This window comes from Aquarana catesbeiana, linkage group LG03 (assembly GCF_042186555.1).
Source record: "Aquarana catesbeiana isolate 2022-GZ linkage group LG03, ASM4218655v1, whole genome shotgun sequence".
Lineage (NCBI taxonomy): Eukaryota > Metazoa > Chordata > Amphibia > Anura > Ranidae > Aquarana > Aquarana catesbeiana.
The window spans coordinates 3,417,773-3,442,234 of record NC_133326.1 but is presented as its reverse complement, the minus strand read 5'-3'; the positions used below and the strand labels follow the sequence as shown (position 1 = coordinate 3,442,234).

Sequence of the window (24,462 nt, the reverse complement as noted above, 5' to 3'; positions counted from 1 at the left end):
CCCCTGTACTGTGCTCTCCTGCCCCCTGTACTGTGCTCTCCTGGCCCCCCTGTACTGTCCTTTCCTGCCCCCCCTTGTATTGTGCTCTCCTGCCCCTTGTATTGTGCTCTCCTGGCCCCCCCTGTACTGTGCTCTCCTGCCCCCCTGTACTGTCCTCTCCTGCCCCCCTGTACTGTCCTCTCCTACCCCCCCCCCTGTATTGTGCTCTCCTGGCCCCCCTTGTATTGTGCTCTCCTGCCCCCTGTACAGTCCTCTCCTGCCCCCCTTGTAATGTGCCCTCCTGCCCCTTGTACTGTGCCCTCCTGGCCCCCCATATTGTGCTCTTCTGCCCCCTGTACTGTGCCTTGCTGGCTCCCCTGTATGTGCTCTCCTACCCCCTGTACTTTGACTTCCTGGCCCCTATTGTATTCTGCTCTCCTGCCCCACCCATACCGTACCCCGCTACCTCCCTCCCTGTACAGGTTCTCTTTGGAATAAAAATGGTCTCTGCGGTGGATTCGCCGTGAGATCACTTTAATCGGTGGTGAGAGAGGACCCCCACTCCCGCCGCGCTCAGGTCGTCTCTGCCACTTACCGTCGGAGCGGCGGAGACTATCGCGTCCTCACCCCTGGCAGGCTTGGAGCCGAGTTGAGGGAAAGATTTTTGGAAAAATGACATTCAATTTAATTTTTTTTTTTATTTTTATTGCATTTAAGTGTAAATACGAGATCTGATGTTTTTTTGACCCCAGATCTAACATTAAAGAGGACCCTTCATGCTTTTTTTTCTATTACAAGGGATGTTTACATCCCTTGTAATAGGAATAAAAGTTATCCAAAGATTTTTTTTAAAGGGACTGTATAAAAATAAAAAATAAAAAAGTCAAATAAATAAAAAAAAAAAAAAAAAAAGAAAGTGCCCTGTCCCGCTGAGCTCAGGCGCAGAAGCGAAAGCATACGTAATTTGCGCCCGCATATGAAAACGGTGCTCAAACCACACATGTGAGGTATTGCCGCGATTGTCAGAGCGAGAGCAATAATTCTAGCACTAGATCTCCTCTGTAACTCCCAACTGGTAACCTGTACACATTTTTAAACATCGCCTATGGAGATTTTTAAGGGTCAAAGTTTGTCGCCATTCCACGAGCGGGCGCAATTTTGAAGCATGACATGTTGGGTATCAATTTACTTAGTGTAACATTATCTTTCACAATATAAAAAAAAATTGGGCTAACTTTACTGTTGTCTTAATTTTTAAGTCAAAAAAGTGTATTTTTTCCACAAAAAAAAAATGATTTTAACTTGTAAACAAGTGTCAAAAAGAGGCTCGGTCCTTAAGTGGTTAAGGTTGAGTAGTCCCCCATGGCAGCCTCAGCTATGTCACAAGGTGTGACGGGAGTCACTTTGGGTGGGGGGGGGGTTGTGCAACTCAGCTTACCTTGGAGAGCTTTGGAAACTCTGTGTCCAGCTTCCCTGGACCCTCTTATGTGTAAATCACCCTGTGTCTATTAGGGGTACAGGGTGACCGAGAACCCCACTATGATCTGTGCTAGTCAGACTCAATGTTGTATATATGTATATATTGTGTGTTGTCTCATGCTGTTGTGGACTCTTTGCCGTGATCATTTGGGGTGTGGTTGTATTCCATTGTTTGTCTCTGTCTGCCTTGGAAGAAACATATATTATGGGATGCATGTGGAGGGGGATGGATTCCTCCAATGGCTCTCCCTGTTGATAAGACTGTTTACTGAGAAGTTTGAATACACCTGACCTGTGTGTCTATTGTGATTGGACAGTTTAATCCGCTCTGAATCCAAGGGTGGGGGGGAAGTGTCTCGGAGTTGGATATCTGTGGTAACATGTGCTGGAATAAATCAGTTTGACGTTGTTGTTCACCCTACACTGGGTTACGACTGGTGACTGGGTGAGCTAAAGGGTCTTGGATAGTGCTGGTTCTGGACAGAGGAAGCATTTATGGTGGACATAGTCCTATTGAGGACAAGGGTTTTTCACACAAAGTATCAAGAAAATGACACAAAAACAGGAGGTACCCCATGTGTGTGCATAAAGTGACCTAACGTAGCCCAAAAGAACCCACGAGGGGTAGGCCTCACATGTGACCCAGTACTTGGTGCCCAACAAGGTCCTTGGAAATATGAAGGACGTGTCTAACAACCACACACAGCTACCCCTGTAGGTCCAGCTTCACCTGCCTACACCTACATACATATCACAGGAATGCTAGAGCAACGCGGATCTTGTAAAAATGTCTCAGTATGCCGGATGATTATTGATGGATTTAAAAAACAAAATAAAAAGCAGAATGTACGTTTAGCATTCTCACCGTTCACGGCACTTTAGTAAAACCTCATAAAAACAAAAAAGGCTGAAGGATGAGAAGCTTCCTCGGGGGGCTCGGTGAAGGCCGGGTAGAGCGCTGTGTTGTTAGCACCTCTCTTCGTACGTACTCACATCCACGCAAATCCTTCATCTAATCAGACACTTTTATATCTCACATACTTAAACACATCACAGGTGGTCCCATACCAATTTGTAGCCTCCTCGCAGCCTCCCGTGGTGGAGTGTGATTCGCAGAACATGTCTAATTCCCCCTCTAAAGAATTATGCGGAGTGGAATGAACTGCTATGGTGTGTTTTATGTACTTTTGGTGCCGAAATAAACATAAACAAATAATGCATAAATTAATGAGCAATAAAAATGCCGCCTACAGCAAACTAACGAGTCTTCCAGTTACGGTATCGGTGTAAAGCAGTGGTTGCCAACTTAAGAGCTAAATGGGCCCTCAGATGCTGCCCCCTGACATCACAAAACATAATGTTCGATATATGTAATGCTGGAGAGGAATGTCAGAGACTGCAGACCTCCTAGAGGAATTGAGGGTCAGAGAGTGAGGATACGATACATTGTTGGTGGGGAAATGCTGCAGAAGACAATACGAGACTGGGAAGATGAGGCTGGTAGACATCAATGCTATTTCCCTAATCAATGTTCCCACCAGGGCCATGTGTAAGGGTGGTACCACCAGTTCTCCTGTCCCAGGCCAGCTGGGAGGTACAGGCAGCTGGGTAAATCAGATGTGGGTAGGGAGGGTGATCAGCACGGTGGGGGGGGGGACAATTACTGGAACTGATCCCCTGTATGGCTCTTTCTGCAGCAGCTGAAAGCTGGCTTATTCTCCTATCCCTCCTGCTGACTTTTAGCTGCTGCAGAGAGAGCCATAAAGGGGATCGGTTTAAGTAATTGCCCCCCCACCCCCCTGCCGCACCCATCACCCACCTTGTGCCTGCTGCCCAGGCCCCCCTGTGTGCCCCCACTCCCCGCAGTTCACCAGCTTCTCTCCTCTCCTTTCTACCAGCAGCTGCAAGCTCACAATAGGACCCTTCAGGATGGAGAGTGGGGGAAGGGTCCAGCAAATATGTCACATTCACCAGCCCCTTCCTTTGCTGACTGAACACAATGAGTGATCAGTACCGACCACTCACTGTGTTCATTCATAGCTGAAGCATAGAAAACTGTTGGGTTTTTTTGGGGGATGGGGTTAGGTTGGCTGTATGGGGCCCTGTGGTTTCTAACAGCAGCCCTGGTTCCCACTACGGACTGCTGAGCTCCGAGGGCCACACATCATATACCAAATGGCCACATGCGGCCCTTGGAGCAAAAGTTGGGCACTAGGGGTGTAAGGTCTAATTACTGACTGAGTTGTGTAAGATGAAATCTCTGTATATGGTCAATGTGTAGCCTCTTAGGACAGGACCTTGTAAAATACCTAATGTAGTGGCTGAGTTTAGGAAGTTGACGTTTTTGAACCAGTGAACAAGGATGCTAAAATCTTCCCTGTCCAAATATACTGATAGATATTTAGTTGCACCTGTACTATCAGGTCCCTAGCCAACTTCAGTTCTCAACATTACAGGGCTGTCTTGGGGCCTAACACGTCACCCAACTGCCACATCACAGCCCAAGCAGACTGCCCTGCCTTCTGGTTTGTGTATGGATGGCAGGTTAAACCCTACAATACACCATCCCACTGGTCCACTGTAGCACTGGTCCATAAATGGTTAGGAATACTCATGCTGGAGGTCTCTATGTTTCTCCATAATACCAGATCAGGGCTACAACAGTCCAGCCAAACATCTGGGGCCCATATCACATGGGGGCCCAGATCACCTAGGACGTGTTCTGTAGGGGGTCTTCTCCTCACTGCCAGGAGGACATCTTCTCTTGATCACAAACACTCCCAACCTGACCTGATTTGCACCATGTACCCTCTATTCAGGATCGTGTACACCAGTGATGAGTTCAGGTGTGTTCAGGCAAGAGTCTGAACCCACACGAGCTAGCCTGCAAGGTAACTGTCAAAGCTGACAGCCAATCATAGGCAGCGGAGGCATTCCTCACACTACAGCTGCACCTGGCATACAGTATGTGCAGCTCCAGGGTGGGGATTGCCTCCAGCGTCTTTGATTGGTTGTTGATTTTGACAGATTCCCGGTGGGATAGCTCAGGTGGGTTCAGACTCGTGGACCAAACATACCTGAGCTCATCCCTATTGTACACCAGCATTTGTGCAATTTTTTTTTTGAGTTGCTCCCGTCCAGCCAGCTGAAACTTAACAGTGTACAGACCCATCTTCATTCTCTTCCAGTGAGTGAAGTGTAACGATAATTGAGATGGAAGCACCACACCACTGCTAAGAGGTCCAGATATATCTTCTTTCCATTAAAAGTCAGAGGAACAATCAAAAAGTAGCCAATACGTCCAAACTTCATCATGACTTGACAATGTGAAGAAACCCAAAGTGAACTGAACTTACGATGGTATTTTTTCCAGTATAAATTACAAGCACAGGTCTTATGAGCAGCTTGTTTGGCAGTAGTAAAGCTATAATGAAGAGGGTGCTTAGACCCCCCGAAACGTGTTGGATTGTAAAGTTGTATCTGAACCTTTAAGCAGTGGTGTAGTGCTTTCATTTTAATTTTTGTTACATTACTTAACAAGCCAAGGAGACTGAGATCCTCTGGGGGGTAGAATCCGCCTGCCCAGGAACCAGATCATTTATATCAAGAGCAATACCTTAAGATACCAATACCAGTAAAGGTAACCCTATGGGTCCAGCGCTATCCTTCCACTTTCCTCTCCAATGGGTGGAGAACAGCTGAAGCTTATCCAAGCACAGGAATAAAGTCCACTAGAGAAAGTGCAGAGACTGGAGTCACCAAAACTTTCCCATTCTAAGGCAAAAAAAATATTTGTGTTACCTGTTGATAGAGAGCTTCTGTGCTAACAGCTGCCAGTCCTTTCCTTTGGAGTTAGGTGTGTCAAAGGTTGCACATATCCTCTGCCTGATAGAGTGTGGGATTTTGAAGGCCTTTGGACCAGTGTGCGCCAGGAAATTGGTCTCCTCAGGTGCAAAGAAAGCTATGGTCTCCCGTTCATTCTAAATGGAAAGGAGCAAGAGATGCTGATCAGTGAATTATAATATCATTATATTATTATACCCTTTACTCCATAGTAAAAAAAAAAAAAAAAAAAAAAAAAAAACTATGACTTTCAACACCTATGGGAAAAAATGTTTCAGATGAGATAAATTCTGGAAGATCACACAATTCCTTTTATTATACTCAGAACAGCAGATTAGATTTTCACATTATGATGACCTTTATCTTTGTGTATTTCACTCTTCAACTTGTACTGTGAATGAATGAAGGAGCTTTAGCAGGCCCAGTGGAAGTTATTTCATACACAACATGATGATGATGATTAACCCCCTACACAGAAACCTATGATATTTCCTTTTCTCATGTAATTGTCTCCACACAAGTATGGGAAGGGGTTACAAAGAGCTCTGCACCTATTGGGGCGATTGGAAGTTTCTAGATGCACAGATATAATTCATGAGGGGCCCCCAAAGCACTAAAAAGGTGGCATAGTTTCTCCACGCTTGAACTCCAGGGTCCTCTCCATGCCTGGACTCCAGGATCTTCTCTATGCCTGTACTACAGGATTATCTCATCTCACTGCCTGGAATCCAGGATCCTCTCCATGCCTGGACTCCAGGATCCTCTCCATGCCAGGACCCAGGATCCTCCCCATGCCTGGATGTTAAGATCCTCTCCATGCCTGGACTTCAGGGTTTCCTTTGTGCCTGGACACCAGGATCTTCTCCATGCCTGGACTTCAGGGTTTTCTCTGTGCCTGGACTCAAGGGTCTTCTTCATGACTGGACTCAAGGATCCTCTCCATGACTGGACTCAATGATCCTCTCCATGCCTGGACTCAATGATCCTCTCCATGCCTGGACTTCAGGGTTTTCTTTGTGCCTAGACTCCAGGATCATCTCCATGCCTGGACTCCAGGATCCTCTCCATGCCTGGACTCCAGGATCCTCTCCATGCCTGGACTCCAGGATCCTCTCCATGCCTGGACTTCAGGATCCTCTCCATGCCTGGACTTCAGGATTTTCTCCGTGCCTGGACTCCAGGGTCTTCTTCATGCCTGGACTCCAGGGTCTTCTTCATGCCTGGACTTCAGGATCCTCTCCATGCCTGGACTCCAGGATCTTCTCCATGCCTGGACTCCAGGATCCTCTCCATGCCTGGACTCCAGAATCCTCTCCATGCCTGGACTCCAGAATCCTATCCATGCCTGGACTCCTGGATCCTCTTAATGCCTGGACTTCCTGGATCCTCTTCACGCCTGGACTTCATGGTTTTCTCTGTGCCTGGACTCCAGGGTCTTCTTCATGCCTGGACTCCAGGATCTTCATCCTGATATACCAGTTCACTCTTTCTCTATACTTTCATATTTCCAAAACACCTTTCTTTGCCTTCCAAGCCCGACTTCAGCTGCGGCCTTTAAGAAGAAATGGCTCCTACTTTAAAGTGCATGTTACCCTAAAAGTTTGAATTGTCAACTTGCATTGGGCTATTTACATAATTTTTAGTAAATATGTCAGTATTGTTTGAATTTGGTGTGTAACTGCTAAATACTTGGTGATCCTGCCACTTCCCCTTGGTTTCCCCACACTAAGCACCAAATCAGATCCATGTTGCTGTAGTCAGTTTGCATCCCTGAACCACTGCTAGGAGTTACAGGATAACATGCAGACACACGGCATGCCTGTATCTCCCATAGTGACGTTATCAATGCCATGACCCCTCCCTGCTAACACGCCCCTCCCCCCATCACCCCTCCCTGCTAACACGCCCCTCCCCCCCATCACCCCTCCCTGCTAACACGCCCCCTCCCAGCTTGAGTGTTTTTTTTCACTGATAGCGCTATGAGGCGTGCCAACACCTAAGCAAGCGACAGTAGCAGCAAGGGTGACAACGCTGCATTGATTTCACTGCAGAGGAGAGAGTGTTGTCACCCCATGAAATGTCACGTCTATCCAACGGTTCTACTGGCAATAGGTATTTACAAAATTTTCCAAGGAGTACCTAGAGAGCCCATTCTTCCTGGTATGGGCAGCCTATATCACAAATGTGATTTGATAATTTGAACATAGTTCTACCTTAAAACAGAACTAAACTCTTTCAATCATCATGAACCATTTTTAACCCTTATGCTGCCAGCATTAGTAATAGATAGGAAGGGAGATTATATTATTATATTTATTTGTTTTATACTTTTTTTTTTTTTACATTTCTTCAGTTACTTCCTGGTTTCTGGCCTAGGCCACAATGATGTCATCCATCCCATGGGAGGAGGGGCTTTCTCAGCTAAGCACACCTCCCTGCCTGCATGCCGGAGCTAAGGGCAGATGGATTCCAGGAAGTAAATGCTATGGGAATCATCTGCCCTTACTCAAGATGGCCTCAAGCAGAAATTCTAGGGGGGGGTTTAGACATGTGTGGTTAATTTAGTTCCCAATCAAAATTTGGACACATTTTTTTGTCATTTGGATATTTAGATTTATCGAATTACAATAGTAACGAATTTAAACGAATCCAAAATAACAAAACTAAATTCGTATCGAATGTGAAAACAAATTTGTAATCGAAAAACAAGAATATAATAAAATAGAATAGAAAAAAAAGGAATAGAATAAAAACAAATAGAATAGAGTAAAACAGAACAGAATAGAATAGAAAATAAAAGAATAGACTAAAATAAGAAAATAAAGGAGATAAAACAGAATAGAAAATAAAAGAATAGAATTGAATAGAAAAGAGTGGAATAGAATAGAGTAAAACAGAACAAATGAACAGAACAAATAGAAATGAAAGGAATAGAACAATAGAATAGAATAGAATAGAATAGAATAGAATTGAAAAAATATAAACGCCTTCCGAAATTCGAACAGAATAGAATAAATTTGAATTCAAATAGGATAGATTAGAAAAGAATAGAAAAGAACACAATAGAAAGAATACAATCGTCTTCTGAAATTTGAATAGAATAAAATAAACAAACAAATTCTGAAAATGAATTAAACTAATTTAATGCATTTAACAAAAATTATTTAAATAATGAATCGAAATGAAACAAAGCAAAACTATTTTTTTTCGTTCTGCAGACGTCTAGTGTTTTTTTTAAGTGATTTCTCAGCAAAATATAAAATGGATGGATGGGGGAGTGGAATGAATGGATGAATGAAGACATGGATAGATGGGGGAGTAGAAGGATGGATGGAGACATAGATGGATGGGGGAGTAGAAGGATGGATGGAGACATGGATGGATGGGGGAGTAGAAGGATGGATGGAGACATGGATGGATGGAGGAGTAGAAGGATGGATGGAGACATGGATGGATGGATGGGGGAGTAGAAGGATGGATGGAGACATGGATGGATGGAGGAGTGGTAGGATGGATGGAGACATGGATGGATGAAGGAGTAGAAGGATGGATGGAGACATGGATGGATGGGGGAGTGGGAGGATGGATGGAGACATGGATGGATGGGGGAGTGGAAGGATGGATGGAGACATGGATGGATGGAGGACTGGAAGGATGGATGGAGACATGGATGGATGGGGGAGTAGAAGGATGGATGGAGACATGGATGGATGGGGGTGTAGAAGGATGGATGGATTAATGAATGGATGGGGGTGTAGAATGATGGATGGAGATATGAATGGATGGGGGTGTAGAATGATGGATGGAGATATGGATGGATGGGGGTGTAGAAGGATGGATGGAGACATGGATGGAGACATGGATGGATGGGGGTGTAGAAGGATGGATGGAGACATGGATGGATGGATGAAAACATGGATGGATGGAGACATGGATGGATGGATGGATGAAGACATGGATGGATGGATGGAGATACGGATGGATGGAGATATGAATGGATGGATGAAGACATAGATGGATGGGGGAGTAGAAGGATGGATGGAGACATGGATGGATGGGGGAGTAGAAGGATGGATGGAGACATAGATGGATGGGGGAGTAGAAGGATGGATGGAGACATGGATGGATGGGGGAGTAGAAGGATGGATGGAGACATGGATGGATGGAGGAGTAGAAGGATGGATGGAGACATGGATGGATGGATGGGGGAGTAGAAGGATGGATGGAGACATGGATGGATGGAGGAGTGGTAGGATGGATGGAGACATGGATAGATGGGGGAGTAGAAGGATGGATGGAGACATAGATGGATGGGGGAGTAGAAGGATGGATGGAGACATGGATGGATGGGGGAGTAGAAGGATGGATGGAGACATGGATGGATGGAGGAGTAGAAGGATGGATGGAGACATGGATGGATGGATGGGGGAGTAGAAGGATGGATGGAGACATGGATGGATGGAGGAGTGGTAGGATGGATGGAGACATGGATGGATGAAGGAGTAGAAGGATGGATGGAGACATGGATGGATGGGGGAGTGGGAGGATGGATGGAGACATGGATGGATGGAGGACTGGAAGGATGGATGGAGACATGGATGGATGGGGGAGTAGAAGGATGGATGGAGACATGGATGGATGGGGGTGTAGAAGGATGGATGGATTAATGAATGGATGGGGGTGTAGAATGATGGATGGAGATATGAATGGATGGGGGTGTAGAATGATGGATGGAGATATGGATGGATGGGGGTGTAGAAGGATGGATGGAGACATGGATGGAGACATGGATGGATGGGGGTGTAGAAGGATGGATGGAGACATGGATGGAGACATGGATGGATGGATGAAAACATGGATGGATGGAGACATGGATGGATGGATGGATGAAGACATGGATGGATGGATGGAGATACGGATGGATGGAGATATGAATGGATGGATGGATGGAGACATAGATGGATGGGGGAGTAGAAGGATGCATGGAGACATGGATGGATGGATGGAGATATGGATAGATGGAGACATGGATGGATGAGGGAGTGGAGGGATGGATAGAGACGTAGATGGATGGGGGAGTAGAAGAATGAATGGATGGAGACATGGATGGATGGAGACATGAAGGGATGGATGAAGACATGGATGGATAGATGGAGATATGGATAGATGGAGACATGGATGGATGGGGGAGTAGAATAATGAATGGATGGAGACATGGATAGATGGATGGATGGATGGATAAGTGTACTTTGAAAAATAAAAATTAATGAGATATTTGTGCTGTGATGATATAGGGGGCCTTCATGGTTAATGTAGTCAATCCACTGACAACAGATGACATCATCGTGTCCTGACATTTCTATTGAACTGAAAAATAACTCCAAAACATAAAAAAGTCCTTTATGGGTAAATCCGACTTCTTTCCTTCCCCAAGATTTATACTATAAAGTTAGAGAACAATTCAGATGGTGGGAAAAGCAGAAGATTCATCCCAGATGACTCCATTCTTCGGGCCTCGGATACATTTTGTAAATGATTGGCCCCGCCCACATCGCTATTCAATACTTTGTAAAGATTGGGGAGCAAATAGAGGATTTTAATTGAATGCTAAATGGAGAGACGGTTATAGCACAGAAACTCGATACAAAGTGTCCAGACTATTCATCCTACAAACTTCCTACAAAGCAGCATTCATTCAAATGGGACTGAACAATGGGAATGATCTATGAAGTAATGACACCACTAGAGTATAAAGTCATAGGTCCATCATAAAACATAATATTCCTGGGGAAGAGCAACATTGAAACTTGGTTGGTTGTAAACCTCAGACATGAAAAATGAACAAAGCATATCCCTCTATAGTGTGTACTTGTCTCGTTCCAGAGCACTAAGTGTCATTTCTGTCTGCTGCCTCCTTCCTCTGCTATCAGCAGAAATCACTTCTAACAAGTTTTACTGACACGAAGAGATAAAAGGTGAATGGAGGGAGCTCCAGCTGATTGACAGCCTCAGCTCTGTTCCTGTGAGCTGTGTGGAAGGGGGGTGTGTCTCTTACCTCCAATCAGCTCTCAGAACTCTCCTTACTGAGCTCTTCACAGTGTAATTCAGCTCTCTGCCCCCCTTTTTTCTGAACTCCCAGACAAGCTTTAAAATACAGCACTCTGAACATATGTAGAGAAGAGAAGACTGCAGATAAACAGGTACAACTTATGTAGGAGGATTTGTTTCATCTCTGTGCATCACCTGAGGCCAGTCACTTCACTGGGTGTGTATGTAAGGGCCTACAACTACTTTAGGGATAGGTCAGAGTCATTTTGCATTCCCCGGCATTCCTGGAGTCTTCCACACATCCACTGGCATGACAACAGACAGAGATCAGACCACCCACGACCTTTTGTAGACCCTTTTTACCGCATCAAGTTTAACACCAGCCTGGAAACCCTCCAAATGATCCAGGACTGGGACCCCTCATGACATTGAGACTGACCTTTTCTATCCTGCTTGGGGACAGAGTCTTCTCTACCTGCACCTTTGGTAGGCTGCGTGTCTCTACACCATAGGGCAGTGATGGTGAACCTTGGCACCCCAGATGTTTTGGAACTACATTTCCCATGGTGCTCAACCACACTGCAGTGTATTTTATCATCATGGGAAATGTAGTTCCAAAACATCTGTGGTGCCAAGGTTCTCCATCACTGCCATAGGGTGACCACAGCCTCAATATATGGAAGTTATTTTCTTTTTCTTCCATCGTCAAATCTTTTAAATTATTCACCATATTCGAGCAAAACAACAACAATATAAGGGCTCTCCGGCCTCCCTTCTTTTTTTTTTCAGGTGGACACTTCTAGCTTCCTCAGAGGCCATTAGTCAGCCCATCCAACCCCTCAGAGCTCTGTGGATCACCACATCCTACATTTTATCATTGAAACTTAAAGAGGACCAAAATCTGAGCTACCCTACAGGATGGAAGTACGAAATATATAAAAAATATGCCAGCCTTGGGTACATTAAGTTTTTCCTCCAGATTTTGATGCCTCTCTGCTAATTAGCCGCTCCGATTGTTATTACAAGAGAGTCAACCGCCTGCTCTAAAACATGGTGCCGGGGTGATGCCTGCAGCTGTATATCATCCTGGTACAACTGCTTGAAGCCAAAAGAAGTGCTAGGTACAGTACGGGGAAAATATTGATTGTCTCCCCTGCAGATTGTGTAAGTTTTGCCCCCTTACAAAGAAATGAAGGGTCTATAATTTTTATCATAGGTGTATTTTATATGATAGAGACAGAATATCAACCAAAAATCCTGAAAAAACACACAATACAAATGTTATAAATGGAGTTGCAGTTCAATGAGAAAAATAAGTATTTGATCCCCAAGCAAAACATGACTTAGTAGTTGGTGGAGAAACCCTTGTTGGCGATCACAGAGGTCAGACGTTTCTTGTAGGTGGTGATCAGGTTTGCACACATCTCAGGAGGGATTTTGCTCCACTCTTCTTTACAGATCTTCTCTAAATCCTTAAGGTTTCTAGGCGCTTAGCAACTCGAAGTTTCAGCTCCCTCCATAAATTTTCTATAAGATTAAAGTCTGGAGACTGGCTAGGCCACTTCATGAGATTAATGTGCTTCTTCTTGAGACACTCCTTTGTTGCCTTGGTGGTATGTTTTGGGTCATTGTCATGCTGGAAGACCCATCCATGACCCATCTTCAGTGTTCTGGATGAGGGAAGAAGGTTCTCATCCAAGATCTTACAATACATGGCCCCGTCCATTGGCCCCTCAATGCGGCAAAGTTGGCCTGAACCTTTGTCAGAAAAACAGCCCCAAAGTATCATGTTTCCACCTCCATGTGTGACTGTAGGGATGATGTTCTTAGGGTCATAGTCAGCATTTGTCTTTCTCCAAACACAGCGAGTCGAGTTAATGCCAAAGAGCTCAATTTTGCTCTCATCTGACCACAGAACTTTCTCCCAATCCTTCTCTGAATCATTTAGATGTTTACTGGCAAACTTCAGACGAGCCTGTACATGTGTCTTCCTGAGGAGGGAGACATTACGGGCGCTGCAGGATTTCAATCCATGGTGGTGTATTGTGTCACCAATGGTTTGTTTGGTGACTGCGGTCCCAACTGCCTTGAGATCATCCACAAGTTCCTCCCGTGTAGTTCTGGGCTGATCCCTCACTTTTCTTATGACCATCCTCACCTCATGAGGAGAAATCTTGCATGGAGCTCCAGACCGAGACCGAGACCGAGACTGAGACTCCAGACTGAGGGCGATTGATGGTTATTTTGTATCTCTTCCATTTGCGAATAATCGCTCCAACAGTTGTCTCCTTCTCACCAAGCTTCTTGCTGATGGTCTTGTAGCCCATTCCAGCCTTGGGCAGGTCTACAATCTTCTCCCTGACGTCCTCTGACAGCTCTTTGGTCTTCCCCATGATGGTGAGGATTGAATGGAAGAAAGAGATTCTGTGGACAGGTGTCTTTTTATACACATAACGAGTTGTCGTTAGGAGAACCTTCTTACAGGACTAATCTGTGTACCACATGATGACCTACTGTAGACAGTCTGTGGGGGGCAGAATTATTGTTGGTTGGTAGGAGGATCAAATACTTATTTTAATCACTAAACTGCGACTCCATTTATAACATTTGTATTGTGTGATTTTTCTGGATTTTTGGTTGATATTCTGTCTCTATCATATAAAATACACCTATGATAAAAATTATAGACCCTTCCCTCCCTGTTTTGGCAAAATAAAACACTTGACGTGCCTAAACATGTGTCACCAGTAGGTGCACTGAGCTCTTAAACATTAATTCCTTTCAATGGCCAGAATAAATTATTTTCCTGGCCAATGAAATGAATTAATGTCCAAGCACTTGACGTAACGAAACGTGTAACTCGCGCTCACAAGTCTCAAGCCTTTTTTTAAATTTTTTTTTGCCAAAACACCGCTGCCAGGAGGAAATGCGTCTGGGAGAGATAACATCCAGGGAGGTCTGATGTAAAAACAAGTGGTGTGATCTGCACAGGTCTGGAGTCGTCTTTATTTTCCCGCACTCCATGTTGGAAATTCTCCTTTCTACAGACATGTGGTGACAGAACGCTCGGCCAAGAAGTCTTCAGTCGTAGACGCATCACCGGCCCGGCTGTGTAAAGCAGCACAGACAAGGTGCGCCACATGCCGGATCAGTTTAAATGAAATCTGCAGGGAAGCGGTGGGTTCTGTAATCTGCACATCGAAGATAAAACACTCCGGAGTCCCTGGGGGACTGTAAAGCAAGCAAGCTGTTCTCTTTGGCAGAAGAATACAACCCCCCCCTCCCCCCACCTCACCACCTGAGACAAGAAATCAGGCATTCTGCATTAACAAGTCTGTTTGAAATGACGAGGCCGCGTTTCTTTTTTTTTTTTTTTTTTTTTTTTACCTCTAAAATCCTACTTAGAAAAACACATTTCATCATGATCCAGAGATAGGTCGGGGCTGCTGGTGGACATGCAGATTGTATTCTCTTGTACACCCCGGGGCGAGAAACTACACGGCTCCTTCGCACAAGAAAGAGTTCCAGGGCCCCAGCTGGATTGCGAAGGGAAACTGCTGAAAATTTAAAATATATCACTTTTACTGCTTTATATATTTTTTATTTTATTTATTTTATTTTTTCTTTATCTATTTTATTTTTTATTTTATTTAAATGTTATTTTATTATTTCTTTATCTATTTTATTGAATTGCTTTATTTTATTGTATTTTATTTTTTACTTTATATTTTATGTTTTCTTTATCTATTGTATTACTTTATTTTAGTTTTTATTTTATTTATATTTAAGTTTTTTATTTCTTTATATATTTTATATATTTGCTTCGTTTTATTGTATTTTTTTATTTAATTTTTATTTTTTCTATCTATTTTATGGTTTTATTTCATTTGATTTATTTATGTTATTGTTTTTTTATCTATTGTATTACTTTATTTTATTTTACATTTTATTTGTATTACATTTTTTTATTGTATTTTATTTTATTTTTTATTTTATGGTATTATTTATTTATTTTATTGTTTTATGTTGTTTTTTATTTTATTTATTTATTTTATTATTTCTTTATCTATTTTATTTTACTGCTTTCTTTTATTTTAAAGCAGTATTAAACCCAAAAAGCAAACATTTATTATATTGCATGTGGTGGCTGCATTTGTTTTCCTTTTTAGACTTTCTTTCTTCTATTGTCACCTGGCGATCCAGCCAGTACGTACGTTGTTTATCAAAAGAACAAGCTCTCTTGCAGATGTAACAGTTTACAGGGAAGAGGCAAACCACTTAACTCATTGATGGAGTTGATGGAAGTGGGGAGGGAAGGCTCATTGATGGAGGTGGGGAGGGAAGGCTCATTGATGGAGGTGGGGGGAGGGAAGGCTCAGTGATGGAGGTGGGGGAGGGAAGGCTCAGTGATGGAGGTGGGGGGAGGGAAGGCTCATTGATGGAGGTGGGGGAAGGGAAGGCTCATTGATGGAGGTGGGGGAGGGGAGGCTCATTGATGGAGGTAGGAAGGGAAGGCTCATTGATGGAGGTGGAGAGGGAAGACTCATTGATGGAGGTGAGGAGGGAAGGCTCATTGATGGAGGTGGGGGAGGGAAGGCTCATTGATGGAGGTGGGGGAGGGAAGGCTCATTGATGGAGATGGGGAGGGAAGGATCATTGATGGAGGTGGGGAGGGAAGACTCATTGATGGAGGTGAGGAGGGAAGGCTCATTGATGGAGGTGGGGAGGGAAGGCTCATTGATGGAGGTGGGGAGGGAAGGCTCATTAATGGAGGTGGGGGAGGGAAGGCTCATTGATGGAGGTGGGGGAGGGAAGGCTCATTGATGGAGGTGGGGGGAGGGAAGGATCATTGATGGAGGTGAGAAGGGAGGGCTCATTGATGGAGGTGGGGAGGGAAGGCTCATTGATGGAGGTGGGGGGAGGGAAGGCTCATTGATGGAGGTGGGGAGGGAAGGGTCATTGATGGAGGTGGGGAGGGAAGGGTCATTGATGGAGGTGGGGAGGGAGGGCTCCATGATGGGGGTGGGGAGGGAAGGCTCATTGATGGAGGTGGGGGGGGCTCATTGATGGGGGTGGGGAGGGAAGGCTCATTGATGGAGGTGGGGAGGGAAGGCTCATTGATGGAGGTGGGGGAGGGAAGGCTCATTGATGGAGGTGGGGAGGGAGGGCTCCATGATGGGGGTGGGGAGGGAAGGCTCATTGATGGAGGTGGGGGGGCTCATTGATGGGGGTGGGGAGGGAAGGCTCATTGATGGAGGTGGGGAGGGAAGGCTCATTGATGGAGGTGGGGAGGGAAGGCTCATTGATGGAGGTGGGGAGGGAAGGCTCATTAATGGAGGTGGGGGAGGGAAGGCTCATTGATGGAGGTGGGGAGGGGGCTCTTGATGGAGGTGGGGAGGGAAGGCTCATTGATGGAGGTGGGGAGGGGGCTCTTGATGGAGGTGGAGAGAGAAGGCTCATTGATGGAGGTGGGGAGGGAAGGCTCATTGATGGAGGTGGGGAGGGAAGGCTCATTGATGGAGGTGGAGAGGGAAGGCTCATTGATGGAGGTGGGGGGGAGGCTCATTGATGGGAGTGGGGGGGAGAAGGCTCATTGATGGAGGTGGGGAGGGAAGGCTCATTGATGGAGGTGGGGAGGGAAGGCTCATTGATGGAGGTGGGGGAGGGAAGGCTCAATGATGGAGGTAGGGAGGGAAGGCTCATTGATGGAGGAGGGGAGGGGGCTCATTGATGGAGGTGGGGCGGGAAGGCTCATTGATGGAGGTGGGGAGGGAAGGCTCATTGATGGAGGTGGGGGAGGGAAGGCTCATTGATGGAGGTGGGGGGAAGTCTCATTGGTGGAGGTAGGGAGGGAAGGTTCATTGATGGAGGTGGGGAGGGAAGGCTCATTGATGGAGGTGGGGAGGGAAGGCTCATTGATGGAGGTGGGGAGGGAAGGCTCATTGATGGAGGTGGAGAGGGAAGGCTCATTGATGGAGGTGGGGGGGAGGCTCATTGATGGGGGTGGGGGGGAGAAGGCTCATTGATGGGGGTGGGGGGAGAAGGCTGGTCCATGCAGTTCAATTCAATAGAAAAGCTACTGGAGCTCCAATTGGTATAAAACAGTGAATGCTGGTACTGATAGAAAGGTTTTAGAACACACAGACCATCGCAGTTTGTTGTGAATGGGGCTGGGTAGCTAATTAAGGGAATGGAGGATCTCAGCTATGGGGAAAGACTACAAGCACTGAACTTATTCTCTCTGGAGAAGAGACACTTGAGAGGGGATATGATATCGATGTATAAATACGATACTGGTAACCCTAGCATAGGGAAAAAACTTTTCGGTGAAAGTGATTTTAAAAAGACACGCCGCTATTCACTGAAATTGGAAGAGAAGTGGCTTAACCTTAAACTGCGTAGAGGTTTCTTTACTGTAAGAGCATTAAGGATGTGGAATTCTCTTCCATAAGCAGTGGTATCAGTAGGAAGCATCGATAGTTTCAAAAAACTATTAGACGGGCACCTCAACGACCATAACATACAGGGGTACACAATGTACTATTGACATACACACTCACACACACATCATAGATTAAACTGGATGGACTGATGTGTTTTTTAAACCTCACCAACTATGTATGCAACTATGTAGCCGTAGGCCGGTCAGGGTCCCCATGCTGACCCATATCCACAGCCAAAAGTGCCTACAATGGTCACGTGAGCATCAGAACTGGGCTACAGAGCAATGAAAGAAGGTGGCCTGATCTGATGAACTCAAGAATGGTTTGAGGAACACAATAACGAGTTGGAGGTGTTGAGTTGGCCTCTAAATTCTCCAGATTTCAATCCAATCATGCATCTGTGGGATGGACTGGAAAAACAAGTCCCCACCCATGGAGGCCCCCCACATCCCAACTTGCAGGACTTAAACTATCTGCTTCTGATGGCTTGGTGCCAGATACCACAGCGTACCTTCAGAGGTCCAGTGGAGTCCAAGCCTTGATGGGTCAGGACTGTTTTGAAGGCAAAAGAGGTGCCTACTCAACTTTAGGTGGGGGTGGTGGGGTCATGTTATGGTGGGTGGTGTTCATAGTTCTTCCAGATGAGTCATTTTTCCATAACTCAAACCTCTTCAACTGCTTCCTCGTTATTCTCTTTGTGTCGCCATCTTTTTTTCCCTTTTATCTTCGATCATTTTCCTTCATAGATGATATTTTTGAGGAAACACCACATAGACACTCGGCAGTCTTCCACCGGATGGAGTAATATAACACCAGCTAAGCCCACAGACACATGAAGGATAGGTGTAGACCTCTGCACAGAGAGAAGCTGCTTACATTTCTCTGATAACGGGAATTATCACGGGGGTTGGGATTGATGAATGGAATAATATAGTGCCGGTATGGAAGGGGGCTTCTGCTAACAAGAGGTAACAATGTATCTGGAGTCCTGGCAATTCATCAGAACATGACAAAGGCCCACGTCGTCTATTGCATTTATCTGTATTATTAATCCTCTGCTGAGCCTATTCATATCGGGATATAAAATTGTCTCTAGGTAGCAGTCTCACTCCACGTGTGTCGCCGCTCCGAGTCCTGGGATGTAACTGGCAGATGGGACTTTGCTCTAATGTGAAGGAAAATGACAGTTAATAATGCTGATATCTTGACTGGAGACAGCTGCCATCAATTTCAGGTCCCAGCTCCATCTCTCGCCTTCCATCTTCCTTCTACTTTAAATGCCACTTTGATGAATATGAATTTTGGTGAAGTTAAAATTACAGATTCACTTTCCTCTGCCGATCTGAATGTTACCTTTGCCGCTTTTTTATTTTTTTTTTTCCCCGAGATGGATTCTTCTAGAGGTTTGCGGGAATGTTAGGTGAACGCAGCTCGGGAGAAAAAAACCTTTAGATTTGCTGACCACGATACATACATACACTATATTGTCAAAAGTATTGGGACGCCTGCCTTTACACACACATGACCTTTAGTGACATCCCAGTCTTAGTCCGGAGGGTTCAATATTGAGTTGGCTCCGCCCTTTGCAGCTATAACAGCTTCACCTCTTCTGGGAAGGCCGTCCACAAGGTTTAGGAGGGTGTCTATGGGAATGATTGACCATTCTTCCAGAAGAACATTTGTGAGGTCAGGCACTGATGTTGGACAAGAAGGCCTGGACCGCAGTCTCCACTCTAATTCATCCCAAAGGTGTTCTATCGGGTTGAGGTCAGGACTCTGTGCAGGCCAGTCAATTTCCTCCACCCCAAACTCGCTCATCCATGTCTTTATTGACCTTGCTTTATGCACTGGTCCAAATCATTTGGTGGAGAGGGGATTATGGTGTGGGGTTGTTTTTCAGGGGTTGGGTTTGGCCCCTTAGTTCCAGTGAAGGAAACTCTTGAGGCGTCAGCATACCAAGACATTGTGGACACTTTCATGCTCCCAACTTTGTAGGAACAGTTTGGGGACGGCCTCTTTCTGATCCAACATGACTGCCCACCAGTGCAGGCCAGTCAAGTTCCTCCACCCCAAACCTGCTCATCCATGTCTTTATGGACCTTGCTTTGTGCACTGGTGGGCAGTCATGTTGGAACAGGAAAGAGTCATCCCCAAACTCTTCCCACAAAGTTGGGAGCATGAAATTTTCCAAAATGTCTTGGTATGCTGATGCCTTAAGAGTTCTCTTCACTGGAACTAAGGGGCCAAGCCCAACCCCTGAAAAACAACCCCACACCATAATCCCCCCTCCACCAAATGGTTTGGACCAGTGCCCAAAGTAAGGTCCATAAAGACATGGATGAGCGAGTTTGGGGTGGAGGAACTTGGCTTGGCCCTTTAGCTCCAATGAAGGGAACTCTTAAGGCAAGGGTCTTCAAAGTACGGCCCTCCAGTTGTTCAAGAACTACAATTCCCATCATGCCTAGCCATGTCTGTGAATGTTAGAGTTTTACAATGCCTCATGGGATGCAACAGCTGGAGGGTCGTAGTTTGAGGATCCCTGTCTTAAGGCGTCACCATACCAAGACTCTGTGCAGACCAGTCAAGTTCCTCCACCCCAAACTCGCTCATCCATGTCTTTATGGACCTTGCTTTGTGCTCTGGTGGGCAGTCATGTTGGAACAGGAAGGGGCCGTCCCCAAACTCCTCCCACAAAGTTGGGAGCATGAAATTGTCCAAAATGTCTTGGTATGCCAATGCCTTAAGAGTTCTCTTCACTGGAACTAAGGGGCCAAGCCCAACCCCTGAAAAACAACCCCCCACACCATAATCCCCCCTCCACCCCCACACCATAATCCCCCCTCCACCCCCCCACACCATAATCCCCCCTCCACCAAATGGTTTGGACCACTGCACAAAGCAAGGTCCATAAAGACATGGATGAGCGAGTTTGGGGTGGAGGAACTTGACTGGCCTGCACAGAGTCCTGACCTCAACCTGATTTTTTTTTCCCATGAAAATGGAGTCAAATTTTTAATGCATTCAGTGAAGGTCTCAGCGCATTTTTATTTTATTTTTTACAAAATATTGTATTTAAATTAAGTTACATAATGAAGGCAGACAATTCTGAATTTAAATTCCATTTTTTTTTTTTAATAACTGACTTTAAAACCAGCAATTTTTGCTGTTCTAAGAAGAGGTGTCAGCGGATTGTTTGGTTCTGTCCCCGAACCTGCGATCGCTTCAACAGCCGTTTGTTTAATTAGAGCTTTGTACCTTTTACTAAACAACACGTCCCGACTCGTCCCGGGATTAAACCGAAGATATCTGAAGTAAATTATATATAAATGATATCATCTTTATTTGCTACTTATTTAAACCATAACTCAGCCAGGATTTTGGTGAACAAAAAATCTTCGCACCTGTCAGGCACCGCGCAGTGCATCAGCTAAATGAACACATTCCACTTATCGCTATAATCACATTTTACAGGCGATTTCCAGTTCGCTGTGCGTTTCCCTCAATATGCCGCCTGGTCTGAGTTGCCCAGGTGAACTAATACCGAACGACCCCGATCGCCACCGATTGGTCACATTTTTAATTTATTTATTTATATTTTATATTTTATTTATTTATGCTATCCATAGAGTTTTATTTTTTTTTTTTTCTCTGTTTACTATATTTTTATTGAAAAGAATGGCATTGTACAACAACAATACGGAGAGAAAAAAAGGAAAGAAAAGGGAATAATTATGCGTAACGACCATGGACTTAAATATCCTTAAATTAACCGGATTTTATATTTCCCATTCCCACTTGAATTTTCACAAAATAGAAAACTGAAAATTGCCTAAATATAACGTGCCGACATATTCTCTATCAATGCCAATTTTTGTATACATACACGCATACAAAGTAAAAAAAAAAAAAAAAAAAAAAGACATAAACAATCAACAACACCAAACAAAAAAACAAACATCAACAAACAACTCCAACTTTTTTTTTTTTTCACAAATAGAGCTTTCTTTTGGTGGTATTTGATCACCTCGGCGGTTTCTATTTTTTGCGCTATAAACAAAAGAGCGACGATTCTGAAAAAAAAAATTCAGTAATCGATAAAATACATGAACAGAATCACCCTCCACACACTTAAAGTAGTTGCTGATATTGGGGGGGGGTGGGGGGCGGGGTAACAGGACACTGTGCGGACACACCGCGTGCCTGTATTCCATAGTCCTTTAAGCCTGAGACAAGAGGCGGCCCGTGCTTGAGCAGGGGAAGTGTTCAAGAGTCAGGCTGTGATTAGGAGGGGCTTGTGCCAGAGGCAGGCTGTGATTGGTGTGGGGGTGTGGTGGCTGAACAAACTACCCAATCCAGGCATGTTGTGTCTGCACAGTATCCTGTACCTCTGTACTGCATATATTATTTAAAATTAGGTTATATTATATAGTTTAAAAAATACATACTATATAATTTAAACTATATAATATAACCTAATTTTAAATAATATATGCAGTAATATACTGTGGATATATTACTGTATTTTTGTAATATTTATTTAGTATTGTTTATTTTTCTTGCATGTGATTGTGGATTCTTTGCCCAGTGAAATTTTTTGCCCCATTTACTAAGCTCTGGGGAAAATTTCTTTGCAAAGTACAACTTTCCTTGCATAATATTAAAGTAATTTAACCAAATTTGCTTACAGCTTAAAGTGGTTGTAAAGGCTGTTTTTTTTTTTGTTTTTGTTTTTATTTTTTGCTTAAAATAATAAACATGTTATACTTACCTGCTCTATATAATGGTATTGCACAGAGCGGTCCTTTATCCCCTTTTCTGGAGTTCCTCGCTGGCGCTGTCCCCTTCTCCTCTTCTCCATGTATCCCCCTTAGCAAGCCGGCTGCTGTGGGGGCACTCATGCGGGCGCGCTCTCGAGCCGGGTTGTGTGCATCCATAGACCCACACCCCCCTCCCCGCCCCTCCTCACAGGATTTGACTGACAACAGCAGGAGCGGATGGCTCCCAGGGCCCTCAGCCAAGTCTGTGAGAGCCGGGAGAGAGCAGAAAAGACTGGAGCACTGGATCAACTGACGTCTCAAGTAAGTGTTTGGGGGAGGGGGAGGGGGGTCACACTGCTTACAGAAGGTTTTTTACCTTAATGCAGAAAATGCATCAAGGTAAAAAAAAAATTGCCTTTAGAACTACTTTGGGGGAGATTTACTAAAACTGGTGCAGCTGTGCATTATAACCAATCAGCTTCCAAGGTTCATCGTCAAAACACTTCAATCAGCACCAATCACATGCAAGGAAAACAAAAAAAAAAAACAAGAAAAAAAATAACTGTATTTTTTGTTTGCACACAATTCATGATGTCATCAGAGACCGGTTGTGTACATTTATATTCGTCTCGGGTAACAAGATATAGACGGGGTCGGTCTCTCTGCACACAGTCTTCCTGTAAATAGAGCCGATGGAAGGCTCTGAGGTCAGCCTGCGCTGTACAATATGTCTGCATAGTTTTCCCACACAGCAAATACGAATAGAATGTCAGATATTTGCAGAAGCTACATAAGTAAACGTTCATTCTGCGTTTATCCTTTGAGAATTTGCGTTTATCTTGTGTGACTCATCATCCAGATAATGAAGGGTACAGTCATAGGAATACAGAATGATTACCCTCCCAGATCAGTCTCATGATACAAGGCAGAATGTAACCTGTGACTACGTTGTCCGCTCACCTCCAGAATGGATGTTTGGATCTGAAGAATCAGCTCGTGGCCTTTGACCTGCCTGACACAGATCTTGCAGGACAGCTGAGTGGTGGCTGGCGTATATCGCTCCAGGGAAAAGGCACAGTGCAGTGGCTGCTGGTTACTGCACCAGACACGGGAGAAAGGGACTTCCTGCAAGGAAAACAGGCAAAGACAGTCAGATGTTGGCTAGAATACAAAATAAGCTAAAGTACAATGGCTGCACTAGTGATCAGCAACATGGACGGTATCTTTCCTAACACCCCAGACAGCTAATCTCTCAGCAACATGGGCATCTCTTTCCCTATAACCACGGACAGCTCTTTCCCTAGCACCATGGACAGTTCCTATCTTGTCATTATGGACAGTTCCTCTCCTAGCCCCATGAACAGTTCCTATCCTATCACTATGGACAGTTCTCCTCCTAGCACCATGGACAGTTCCTCCCCTAGCCCCATGGACAGTTCCTATCCTATCACTATGGACAGTTCCTCTCCTAGCACCATGGACAGTTCCTATCCTATCACTATGGACAGTTCCTCTCCTAGCCCCATGGACAGTTCCTATCCTATCACTATGGACAGTTCTCCTCCTAGCACCATGGACAGTTCCTCCCCTAGCCCCATGGACAGTTCCTATCCTATCACTATGGACAGTTCCTCTCCTAGCACCATGGACAGTTCCTATCCTATCACTATGGACAGTTCTCCTCCTAGCACCATGGACAGTTCCTCCCCTAGCCCCATGGACAGTTCCTATCCTATCACTATGGACAGTTCCTCCCCTAGCCCCATGGACAGTTCCTATCCTATCACTATGGACAGTTCCTCTCCTAGCCCCATGGACAGTTCCTATCCTATCACTATGGACAGTTCTCCTCCTAGCACCATGGACAGTTCCTCCCCTAGCCCCATGGACAGTTCCTATCCTATCACTATGGA

At 44.9% G+C, this 24,462-nt stretch overlaps 1 protein-coding gene across 2 annotated transcripts in view; it reads right to left on the bottom strand.

The window, feature by feature from the left end:
• UNC5D (unc-5 netrin receptor D) overlaps positions 1-24,462 on the bottom strand; it is a 924,160-nt gene that overhangs the window by 51,230 nt on the left and 848,468 nt on the right. For both annotated transcript variants that reach the window (XM_073618230.1, XM_073618231.1), the window contains 2 exons: positions 23,510-23,674; positions 5,260-5,438 (listed from right to left, as the gene is read on the bottom strand). In XM_073618230.1, coding sequence (XP_073474331.1) covers positions 5,260-5,438; positions 23,510-23,674 — 344 coding nt within the window. The remainder of the gene's footprint in view (positions 1-5,259; positions 5,439-23,509; positions 23,675-24,462) is intronic.